The 11,003-nt window shown below is 37.1% G+C and overlaps 1 protein-coding gene across 2 annotated transcripts in view; it reads right to left on the reverse strand.

The window, feature by feature from the left end:
* Nucleotides 1–2,647: 2,647 nt before the first annotated feature.
* Nucleotides 2,648–11,003, reverse strand: part of LOC107681258 (neural proliferation differentiation and control protein 1-like) — a 24,012-nt gene continuing 15,656 nt past the window's right edge. Inside the window, exons 3-9 of one of the 2 annotated variants that reach the window (XM_016477511.1) lie at nt 7,328–7,420; nt 6,086–6,310; nt 5,889–5,955; nt 5,702–5,786; nt 5,507–5,583; nt 4,394–4,493; nt 2,648–4,185 (exon numbers count right to left, since the gene is read on the reverse strand). In XM_016477511.1, coding sequence (XP_016332997.1) covers nt 4,108–4,185; nt 4,394–4,493; nt 5,507–5,583; nt 5,702–5,786; nt 5,889–5,955; nt 6,086–6,310; nt 7,328–7,420 — 725 coding nt within the window. In that variant the 3' untranslated portion in view covers nt 2,648–4,107. Of the gene's footprint in view, nt 4,186–4,393; nt 4,494–5,506; nt 5,584–5,701; nt 5,787–5,888; nt 5,956–6,085; nt 6,311–7,327; nt 7,424–11,003 lie in introns of both variants that reach the window. The other variant, XM_016477509.1, reaches the window with a different exon arrangement.

Consider the following 11,003-nt stretch of genomic DNA (forward strand, 5'->3'; position numbering starts at 1 on the left):
AAACCTAGATATTTTAGGCAATATAGAAATCCTGGCCAGGACGCGTCCTGGGAAAATGGCACGTATGGTCACCCTATTATATGTAATGCCTATTTGGAAAGATGTGTTGTAAAAAGTTACGTAAAATTCAAATACTGGCAAAACTGGCCTTTGTCTTGCATTAATTTCATACCCTACACAGTTGGCATAGAGATTAAAATCTGTGGCTTGTCCATTTTATTACCTATCTCTGGATAGAAAACAAAGAAATAATAAGTGAAGTGAAAGTGAAAAGTAAAATAATACAAACACATTCGTTCGAACAAACATATTGCTATTGTAACATGGCAGTAAGCACACAAAAACATACTTGCTTAGATCTCATAAATGTATAGACATTCTGCAAGTCTAATCCTTTGAGTCCTGGCCTATTGTCTAGAGCAGTGGCACCCAATCCTGGTCCTGAAGAACCCCCAATACTGCACATTTTTGGTGTCTCTTATCTGACACTCACATTTGACGGAAGATTAAACAAGTTTTATTTTTTAATTCATTTTCTACGACAACATATGTACATCATAGTCCCATTCACAAACAATTTATGAATCAATTTCTTCAAGTGGAACAAACTGCTGTAGGCCTACAAAAACATGATCGACTCTCATCATTCCCAGCTACACTGACCTTATCCCTTTTTCTGGTAAATGCGGGGGAATAATGACAAGTGAGAGAGTGAGATTTAATCTTTGCTACATGCTTGTTTGGTTAGGATGAGCATATGAATGACAAAAATGTATGACATCTTGGAATATCTGTCCATGTGCTACTGGTGTGCACCTGAATTTAATGAATTTTGTTTCTAGGTAATCATGAGAAAAGTTGCACATTTACGTCACAAAAGTGTACGTTTCTGCTATGACAGTAATTTTTTCATTCAGCAAAATCAGTTTACTTACCATTGTTTTCCAGATTGAGTTTGTTAAATCACGGCCTGAATATGCATTGCGCATGCGTATAGAGCTCCGGAGGTTGACGTCACGCACTCTAAACTGAAGGCAGGCAATCAGGAGAGCGCTAGAGCATTGGTATCGACAGCTGTACAACAATAATTTAAAACCACTTTTTAGAACTTACAAACCTTACTATTTCAACATGGTGGACAGCTGCTGTGCGCCAGGATGCCAGAACAGGCAGGGGAAAGCTAGGGTTGCCAACCGTCCCGTATTAGCCGGGACGTCCCGTATATTGGGCTTAATTTATGTGTGCCATACGTGACCTCCCTTGGCCCGTTTCTTGCCCCCTCACACAGTATTCGTTAAGTAAATCAGAAAATCCTGAACATAACTGTTTGAGGAAGGCTGCAGAATCCTCTGCTGGCTGATCGCTCCCTCTTTACAATCAACCGGCGCTCGCGCTAACGCCATTAGGCCCTTTTCACATTGACGTCTGCTAACTTCCGCTTTCCCGCAAAGCAGTGTATCTGTACTTCCGTTATACCTTTACACCGGAGACTTCTCGGGAAAATGTAGGAAAAACTTGAAATATGAAAGGCTTTATTTAAGAGTTAAGACCAATAATGTTAATGTACTTACAGTCAGGTTCTTTTGCGAACGTTTTTCTGCATCTGCTTTAGATGGGTGGCTTGCTTGCCGCAACTGCTTGCTTTCAGATTTGTATGACAACGAATATGTGTTCACACAAAAAAATACATGAAATTCAACTATTTCTTCTCTTCCGTGTCAGTCTTCTTCACGCATTCACGAGAGTACCACAACGCATGACGAAGACTGACACAGAAGAGAAGAGATTGTTGAATAAACTCATTTTTGTTTTCTTTGCACACAGAAAGTATTCTCGTAGCTTCATAAAATTACGATTGAACCACTGATGGCACATAGACTATTTTAATGATGTCCTTACTACATTTCAGTTGCATTGTTATCTATGCAGGATCAGAAATCTCTCAGATTTCATCAAAAATATCTTAATTTGTGTTCCGAAGATGAACCAAGGTCTTATGGGTTTGGAACGACATGAGGGTGAATAATTAATGACAGAATTTAAATTTTTGGGTGAACTATCCCTTTAAATTTAATGTGAAATTCATAGAGCATATTCTACATTCACTTTGATTTGAAGTGTACTCTGTGATTTTCTTTCAGGTTAAACATCAAGCTGCTTTTGATGTAGATGAGGAAGGAATAGATAGAGCAGACTTTGGGATAGATTTATCCAGGACAAAACTACCAGTTTACAGATTTGATCTTCCATTCATGATTTTTATTGTCAAACCGATGAATGACAACATACTTTTCATGGGAAAAATGGTCAATTCAGTGGAAAAGCAGTGACGTGACATTCAAGATATCATAACTGACATTAAACGGCCATGATTTTGTATAAATGCAGTACATTTATACAGCTATTTCTTTAAACATTTTTTGTTAGCATGTTACTGTCCACAAACGCATAGTCAGCATGTGTTATTAAATCATTTAATAAAGTCTCCTGCATCTGTGTGTACAGGTTGAACTTCATTATACTTAAATACCCTTTGGAAAAGGCACATAAAAAGACTCAAGTAAGCGTCTCATGTTGTTTAAATGTCTTCACACAAAACACCTGGTAGGTTTAATATCAAAGAAAACAGGACACTATTATTTGAGCTGATATAAATATTTATTCCCTCTTTTATATATTCCATCTTTACATGCATGTCAGGCAATCTCAGTAGCTGAAAAATGTTTATTGGGCTCAACTAAAGACCATCGTGACTTATTTTGAAAAGTGCAGGTCATATCAGAGGTAACATCCCCACAATGACTGTCTAACAGAACAGAACAATTAGAGGATGTTTAAGGAGGCACATTTCAAATTTGAAGGGCTTCCCTTTGCCCCAATGCAACATCGAAAGACTGACGACACTGCCACGGCTTTTGACTAAAAGATTCAAAGGTATAAGATCCAGAGGAACTTGAACGGATCCCCTGCAGGAATTACAGAAAATGCTGCACAGAAACCGGCTACTGTTGGCAGATTTCCTGAGAAACAGCAGCGAGCGACACTCGTTCCGGAATCAAACTATATAACGTTACCATTAGTGATCTAGCATAGAATTCAACGCACATAGTTCGGAGAATCCTGACCTGTACACAATAGCTGCTATATACATGTTACGCTGCAAATCAGGTCTTTTTGATTTGACTGGGTTTGATACAAAAACTCCAATTTCATGTGTTTTTGCTCTATAAACGAACCAGAAATGCACACTGACTTTCTTCATTACACAGCTTCAAATCATGCATAGTAGGACCATTCTGATTATACAGCGGCTACATAATATCATTTAAGGGTATTTATGTGAGCACAATTATAAAAAAATATTAAAATCACCATTGGTATTTTAAAAAATACAGTCACAGACGAATTTGGTAGAAGAAACCATAAAATATGCTAATCGTATAATTTACGTCGCTCCACAAGGGGAGTCAACTTCCACGTCCATTCTAAAGATGACTAGCATTTGCAGGCAAGATATGTTCAAACAGATAATGCTATAAATAAGTTTCCTTTTCATTGCACAGTACTCACAATATACTACAGGAGACGTCATAACAGAACTCAGCAATGACCTGAAATTAAATGAGTCTTGAGCTGGTATCAAGAGCAGATCATGTTCAAGCTTTTCGAAGATGCCCGGTCTCTTACGTACAGTATGTTTATAACGGACATTACTATCAAACGGATCCAGAAGACGTAAGGAAAGAGACAGGAACTCTGCGTGATTATACAGGATGTGTGCAACTCTTAGTCAGAAATCCATGCAATGTTTTTACACATCTGCCGTTAAACTGAAAGGTACTACAACGCAGGGTCCTGGTCCGAAGGGGCTGGTCTTTAGAAAGGATGCTTGTGCATGTGTGAATCAACATGTTAATGAGGTGAATTATTTCTGTCTGTGTTGCGGTGCATTTAGTTTTCTGTTCATGGATGGAAGCTGCAACACCAGTGTCAACTTGTATTTAACAGCACAAAAGAAAAATGCTCTCAAATGCCCTTTGTGACCTTGCCTGAATGGATCAGATGAGGAAAGCACACCATTGTGATGCGTCCTCTGAGTACTCTTGTTTAGTTGTAACTTCTCTGCAGGGGAAGATGAAAGGTGGAGTCATCAAACAGTGGGTTCTTCACTTCCATTTCCCCGGTCTGGAAAGAGAATGATACTTTCAAACACAGTGGCACTACAGGAGACTTCAAACTGTAGCACAGTGGGTGACATATAATACCATCGATTACACCTGCAGGAGTCGTGATTTATGACAGCGATAAGTGAGATCTCTCTCATACATGAACACAAAGACACAGACGTGATCCGCCACACTCAGAATTATGTATATAAACATATTGTTCTTACTGGGGCAAGTCCTGGGCACTCGTACACAGTGAAGTCTCCGTCTTCATTTTCCTCATCCGAAGTGGCTCCCGACTCAGGAATCTTGGAATCATTTCGTTGCCTGCATAATAACAAAACACAGAAGACATGCCACTGAGTTTTGAATAATAATGTAAATAATGTCAATGCATGAGTCGGTTTTGGTCAGAAAATAGGCTGATATATTTAACCTGATAAATTATAGCCAAATGTTCACGGGACATCACATTATTTCATTTTAACCTACATATTTTAAAATATACACAAAAAAGAACAAATAAAATAAGACTTAGAGCTGTTTTATTAATGGTGTGCATACATTTTGTTTCTCTATTACCTGTTAAGTTATATAAGTTGCTCATGAATAATTTCTAATATTCCAGTGTTCCATTATTCATAATAGGCCTACATGTTAAATTGTTAAATGACTGTGGGATAAGAAATATTGTTATCTGTTTTTAAATTTAAATGGAGTAGATGACATATACAATACCATTCCAGAGTTTGGTATCTTTTTTTTTTTTTGAAAGTCTATTGCTAAGGCAGCAATTATGGGCTCAAAAATATAATCATAAATAAATAATAAATAAATGTTATTACTATTTAAAATAACAATTTCTATTTGATTATTTAAAAAAAAAAAAAAAATGTATTCCTGTGATGGCAACACTGAATTTTCAGCAACCATTACTCTAGTCTTCAGTGTCACATGATCCATCAGAACCAAACCATTTTTTAACAAATTTGAAGAAACAAATTTCTCGTCAACATGATTAAATGGAAATTTCATTGGAAAAAACAGAGTAGAAATAGAATATAAATTGAAGAATAGAAAGTCCAAAAGAACAGCATTTAAATGATTTATTCTTTACTGTTATGTTTGACCAATTTCACACATTTTCTAAAAAAAAATAAATAAATAAAATCTTTCAAAAAATAAAACATAAATAAAATCTTACTGACCCAAATTGTTGAACAGAAGCATATCTAATATACTCTAATTATTCCAAATCCAGGCATGCAGGATAAGGGTTGCTGGGAAATGTGTTATATCCATGAAAGGCAGTTTATTCATTCTATTGGCCAATTACGTACTTGAGTGACATCATTTGCTGCTTCTGGAGCTGAAAGTGGTACATCTGGGCACTCTGTGCAAGTGTTTTATCACCAGTCTAATAACAGAGTAACAGAAGAGTGCATCAGCACATACAACATACAAGAACATACAAGCATCACGACACATGCAGGAATGATGCTTTGCTTTTTTATGTGTATGTATGCTCTACTCACCTTGCCACTATCATAAGAACTGGAACCTATTAAACGAAAAGCAGGATAATCAGCCTTCTGGGCCAGACGACTGTCTCTCTGCATCCTGAGAAGAAAGCATCATCTTCAGCTTCAGTATCATTCATGTCTACTTATTCATGCAGGTATTTGAACCAACAAGGTTTGTCAAGATTATATAACATCTCACCTGACCCAACACACTCCAGTCAAGACCATGGCAACTGAGCCCACCATGAGAAACACACCCAAAAATACTAACAAAAGAAGATAAAAAGATTGTCATGAAAAAGCTGAAGAAGCAAGAAGGAAAAGCACTGCAGTGACACAGTCCGCAAACTCATATACAATTATAAACATCAGCAAACAATACACAGCATAACGCACTGATGAAAGAGTGGTCCTCAGAGGGGTACTGGATGATAAAGGGGGCGCTGTGCGCAGCAGAGATAAAGGGAGTGTATGAGGCTGGGCTGGTGGTAGAGGCGGCAGTGGTCAGGGCACTTGTCAGAGGCTGTTCTGATGTAGCAGCAGTAGGAGATGCCTCTGCTCTGTGCTGACTGCCTGGCCAGGATCCATCCTCAGGAGCTTTGGAAGCAGCTGGAGAGGAGGCTGAAGAACATAAGAGATTGAAAAAAGAGTGAGAGAGACTGTCTCTGAATAGAAAACACTGAATTTATGTTTTTTATATTTTGTGTTTTTATTTTATTACATTTTTTAACGATGTGGAGTGGGTGGCAAAATATGGTAGCATAATTCACCAAAAACAAAAAAACAAAAAAAAAAACCTAATGCCTCATGTTGTTCTAAACTGTATGCTGTTACAAAAGGTGAAATAGTATGCACTCTTTTCCATACAACTTTATAATTTCATTGTGTCCGAAGCTATCAATTGACCCTGCGCAGGGAGTTTGATTGACAGGCAATCTGACCAATTATCTCAGACAAACAAACCAGACAGGTTAGTAGATTAACTTTGGTGAACTTGAACAACGGCGTGCTGCATTGACGTCTTTCAGTGGTTGAAACAAGACATTCTGATGTTCATTCATGTTTATTTTTCACGACACATCAAAGAGCCACAAAACGGTATTTATTGTTTGAAATAGTTAAAAAATGACAACAACTGAAAGCTAAGACTTTGTTTCATATCTAAAGTAACCTGCTCTGTCTTGTCTGTTGGTGTGTTGTCAGTTTTCGCGATATATTTTTGACTGTGTGAAAACAAGATATGAAGCGTGAGAGCGCCATGAGTTGTCGGGAATAGCTACAGTAACGAAGGGTTAATTGCTTTCTGTAGGAACACAGCTAAACTGAAGTCATTATCTACTCATAATCTTCCCCTGCTAGCTCACAAACCACATTCTCGCTCACGTTCAATTCAAATAGTGTCAGCCCTGTCATCAAACACTTCTCACATGAACAGTGTCAGTTTGAATATAAATATCGTATGGCTTCAGAAACCCTGAGTAGACTGCAGTGCACATTTAGTATGTACTTGACATGTTCACTGTCATTATATGGAAAACAGGAGCACAAAGACTTTATCCTTTTATGTCTTACAAAAAAAAGAAAATTATACAGGTTTGGAATGACATAATGGTGAGCAGGCTTCCCATGCTACCTTACCTGAGTGTTTCAGCTCTGATTCTCTGTGTTTGCTGATGATGGAGGAGAGAATGTCTATCTCTTCATCCAGCTCTGCGAGATGGCTGACCTTGACTGCTAGGGCAAGAAAGTGGGACAGAGAAATAACATGAGAGTTACAAGAAAGAGAGGAAGGAGGAAGAGAGAGAATAAGTCAAAATCTGCAGTACTTACATTACTGTTCAAAAGTCTGGGGTCAATTTTTTTAAATTATTTGGCCGAGATACAACTATTTGAATATCTGGAATCTGAGGGTGCAAAAAAATCTAAATTTGGAAAAGTTGTCCAAATGAAGTTCTTAGCAATGCATATTACTAATCAAAAAATATTTACAGTAGGAAATTTACAAAATATCTTCATGGAACATGATCTTTACTTAATATCCTTATGATTTTTGGAATTAAAGAAAAATCGATCATTTTGACCCATACAATGTATTTTTGGCTATTGCTACAAATATACCCGGGAGACTTATGACTGGTTTTGTGGTCCAGGGTCACATATTTGAAAGAAGTCCTTTATGCTCACCAAGGCTGATTTATTTAATTAAAATCACAGTAAAAACTGTACTACTGTGAAATATTATTACAATTTAAAAGATGTGTTTTCTGTTGGCGCCGATAGCCTTGTGGGAATGGTGCCGACATAACGCCATTGTATTATAGGCATCCCGAGTTCGAATCCCAGCTCGAGGACCTTTCCTGGTCCTGCCCCCTCCCCCCCCCACTTCGCTTCCTGCCTGCTCTACACTGTTCTGTTGTAATAAAGGCAAAATGCCAAAAAATAATATATATTAAAAAAAATATCTGTTTTCTTTTTATAATAAATTTTAAAATGTAATTTATATGATGACAAAGCTGAATGTCCTGTCTTCAGTGTCACATGATCCTTCAGAAATAATTCTAATATGTTGATTTGGTTCTCAAGAAACCTTTCTGATTATTATCAATGTTTAAAAAGAACAGCATTTATTACCAACATCCCTTTACTGTCACTTTTGACCAATTTAATGCAAACTTGCTGAATAAAAGTGTTAGTTTCTTTCAAAAACAAACAAAAATCTTACTGACCCTGAATGTTTGACTGGTAGTGTATTTGCAAATCGTACTATATACGCACATGGAACTGCATCTTATCTTAGAGTTAAAGCTGTCACTGTCACAGGTCAGTTATTGAACTATGTTAAATAATAATGCACCAAGGAATATGACATATATCTTGGCATAGTTTGTATTGCATTGGGTAGAATGTGCATGCCATACTGCTATATTTATGAACATTTAAAATTATTAATCATGACATGCACCAAAAATTTGCGTGCTGAAGTTTTATGAGCTTATGCACTGCGGAATCCGTGAGTGTGTGTACTGCAGTGAGTGTAGGCGGATTTGGTCAGTTGGTTTGTTGTGTGGTGCTGCTATGCGTATGTGGGCAGTGGAGCATACAGTCGGGCAGGAAGAGGATGGGGGAGGGGCCTCTACAGATTCATGAATGAAACCCGTCACCACGGCAACCACTGAGTAAGTGCCAAGAGCAAAAACTTCACGAGAGATAAGATGGAATGTTTGAGAGAGAGATAGAGAGAAAGAAAGAGAGAGAAAGAGGGTGTGTGTATGTGTGTGTGAGAGAGACAGATGCTTCAGCCATTCAACCATGAAAGTTCTATTTTTACCAGCGTGAGCTAAATTTATTTAAAAGTGTCCGATTATTTATTTTCCACTCCAAATAATGTGGAAAACAGCTTTTGTTTGCTGTGGACTACAGTTAAGGGATACAATTTTGTCTAGTGACCTAAACGTGTACAGACGTATTTGTGTATAAAACCTGTTTGCTAACGGTTTTACACAGGAATCATGATTCTTCAATAATTGCATAACTTATGAGAGTCCAAATGGGTCTCATTCACTAATAATTGTGTACGAGTGTTCTTGTGTGAAAAGGTTTTTCATGTCAAAATTTCTGCCATGCTTTATTGTAATGCTGATGAATCCAGACTATTCTACTGTAAGTGAAGGAGCAATAACCCACAGTTAAGAATTTACATAATGCATGCCCTAGCCATCTCCAAATAAGGGCTTTCCACACAACCTCTCTCGTACAGCCATTCATCACTCTCTGAAACACATTCTTGCACTCTTGCTTGAGATCAAAATCTTTAAAGCCAAGTGTGTCAATGTTAAAACTGACTGAAACACATAAGCATCTTTTAAATAGGCCTTTACTGCATCAATCCCAGATCAAGCTACAATAGACATTATTCTGTTATTCTGAAATGAGAATCATCAATTACAGTAGCTATTCAATTTCTCATAAATAATAATATTTCTAAAAATTCACACATAGACAATAATAAAAAATACATATTGCAAAAAAACATGTGCACAGTTAGTAAATGAGAGCCAATAGATTTGGCACAAGCCAGAGAGCAACAAAATAGTAGGCAGGTCAAATTAGCCAAATAACCAAATAAGCCACCATAAACAACATACATATCAGTCTAACAAAAAGGCTGTGTGAAAAATGTGTGAGGCCTCTAAGGTCTCCTAAATGAACTGTAGAAAAGAAAGTGAGAGTTAAAAGAGGAAGAAGAAAAGAGCGCTGTTCATACTCCTGCCTGTTGAATAGTATCGATTAGATGTCGACAAAAGCACTGCCCTCCTAAGGCAGCACTGGAAAATTACCGATCAATAATCTTCAAGGTTGTAGTCAAGATGAACTTTTTTTTTTTTTTGTTCTGAAAACAAAAATGAAATGCTTGTGGATATTTACATCTAACTGCTGCTTGCTGGTATGGTTAAAGCTAAGGCAGCATTTGTCAATCCCTACCACTGCAGTGTAGAAAGAGACCGCCTGAATTATTTCATTAGCCCCCTCCTTCCTTTTGCATCTGCAGCAATGTGTGGGTGGAAGAGGGGGAGAGGGAAGCCAGACTGGAAGGTTGCGAGGAGTGAGAGGTCTTCCACTGCAGTCCAATGCATATGATGGGGAACCCTGAAAATGCTTCCTTACATTTTGAAATGCAATGTTTCAGATTAACATGTGAAATTATCTGACAAAATCACTGTAAACTGTTTTCATTGCTGCTACAAAGACATTTGCCAAAACAAACCTGTAAAATGTGTGTACGACCAAAGATGGTATACCAAGATGGTTTCATAATATTACTATGAATGGGAAAAAGTGCAACACGCAACATGGTGGAAAAAGTCCACTTTCTAATTAAAAAGAGCTAATCACCAACTGGTAAAGCAATCGTGTCAATGCATTAGAAGCTCCAGTTCTCACAGAAAGTCAGCTTCCTGAGATGCATGCTTGGGATTATGCATGCGCATGGTTTTATTTTTTTTCCAATTTCCATTTTTTCTATTAAAATTTTTCTGAATTCCATTTTTTTTCTTTTAAATTTTTCCAGACTCTGTTTTAATGGTTAAATTACATTTTTATTAATAAAAAAGCATGTCTAATGAATGAAATTGAAATCATGGAACTTAAACAATTTAACAGCAATTTATTGGAAGTATAACAAAAATTGGCCCTATGAAATGTGTTTTATTTTTTTCTCAAATTCAGTTTATTATTTTACCAAATGTGACCCTGAACCACAAAACCAGTCATAAGGGTCAATTTTTCGAAACTGAGATTTATACATCATCTGAAA

This window comes from Sinocyclocheilus anshuiensis, unplaced genomic scaffold (assembly GCF_001515605.1).
Source record: "Sinocyclocheilus anshuiensis isolate Anshui unplaced genomic scaffold, SAMN03320099.WGS_v1.1 scaffold1495, whole genome shotgun sequence".
In the NCBI taxonomy this organism is placed as follows: Eukaryota; Metazoa; Chordata; class Actinopteri; order Cypriniformes; family Cyprinidae; genus Sinocyclocheilus; species Sinocyclocheilus anshuiensis.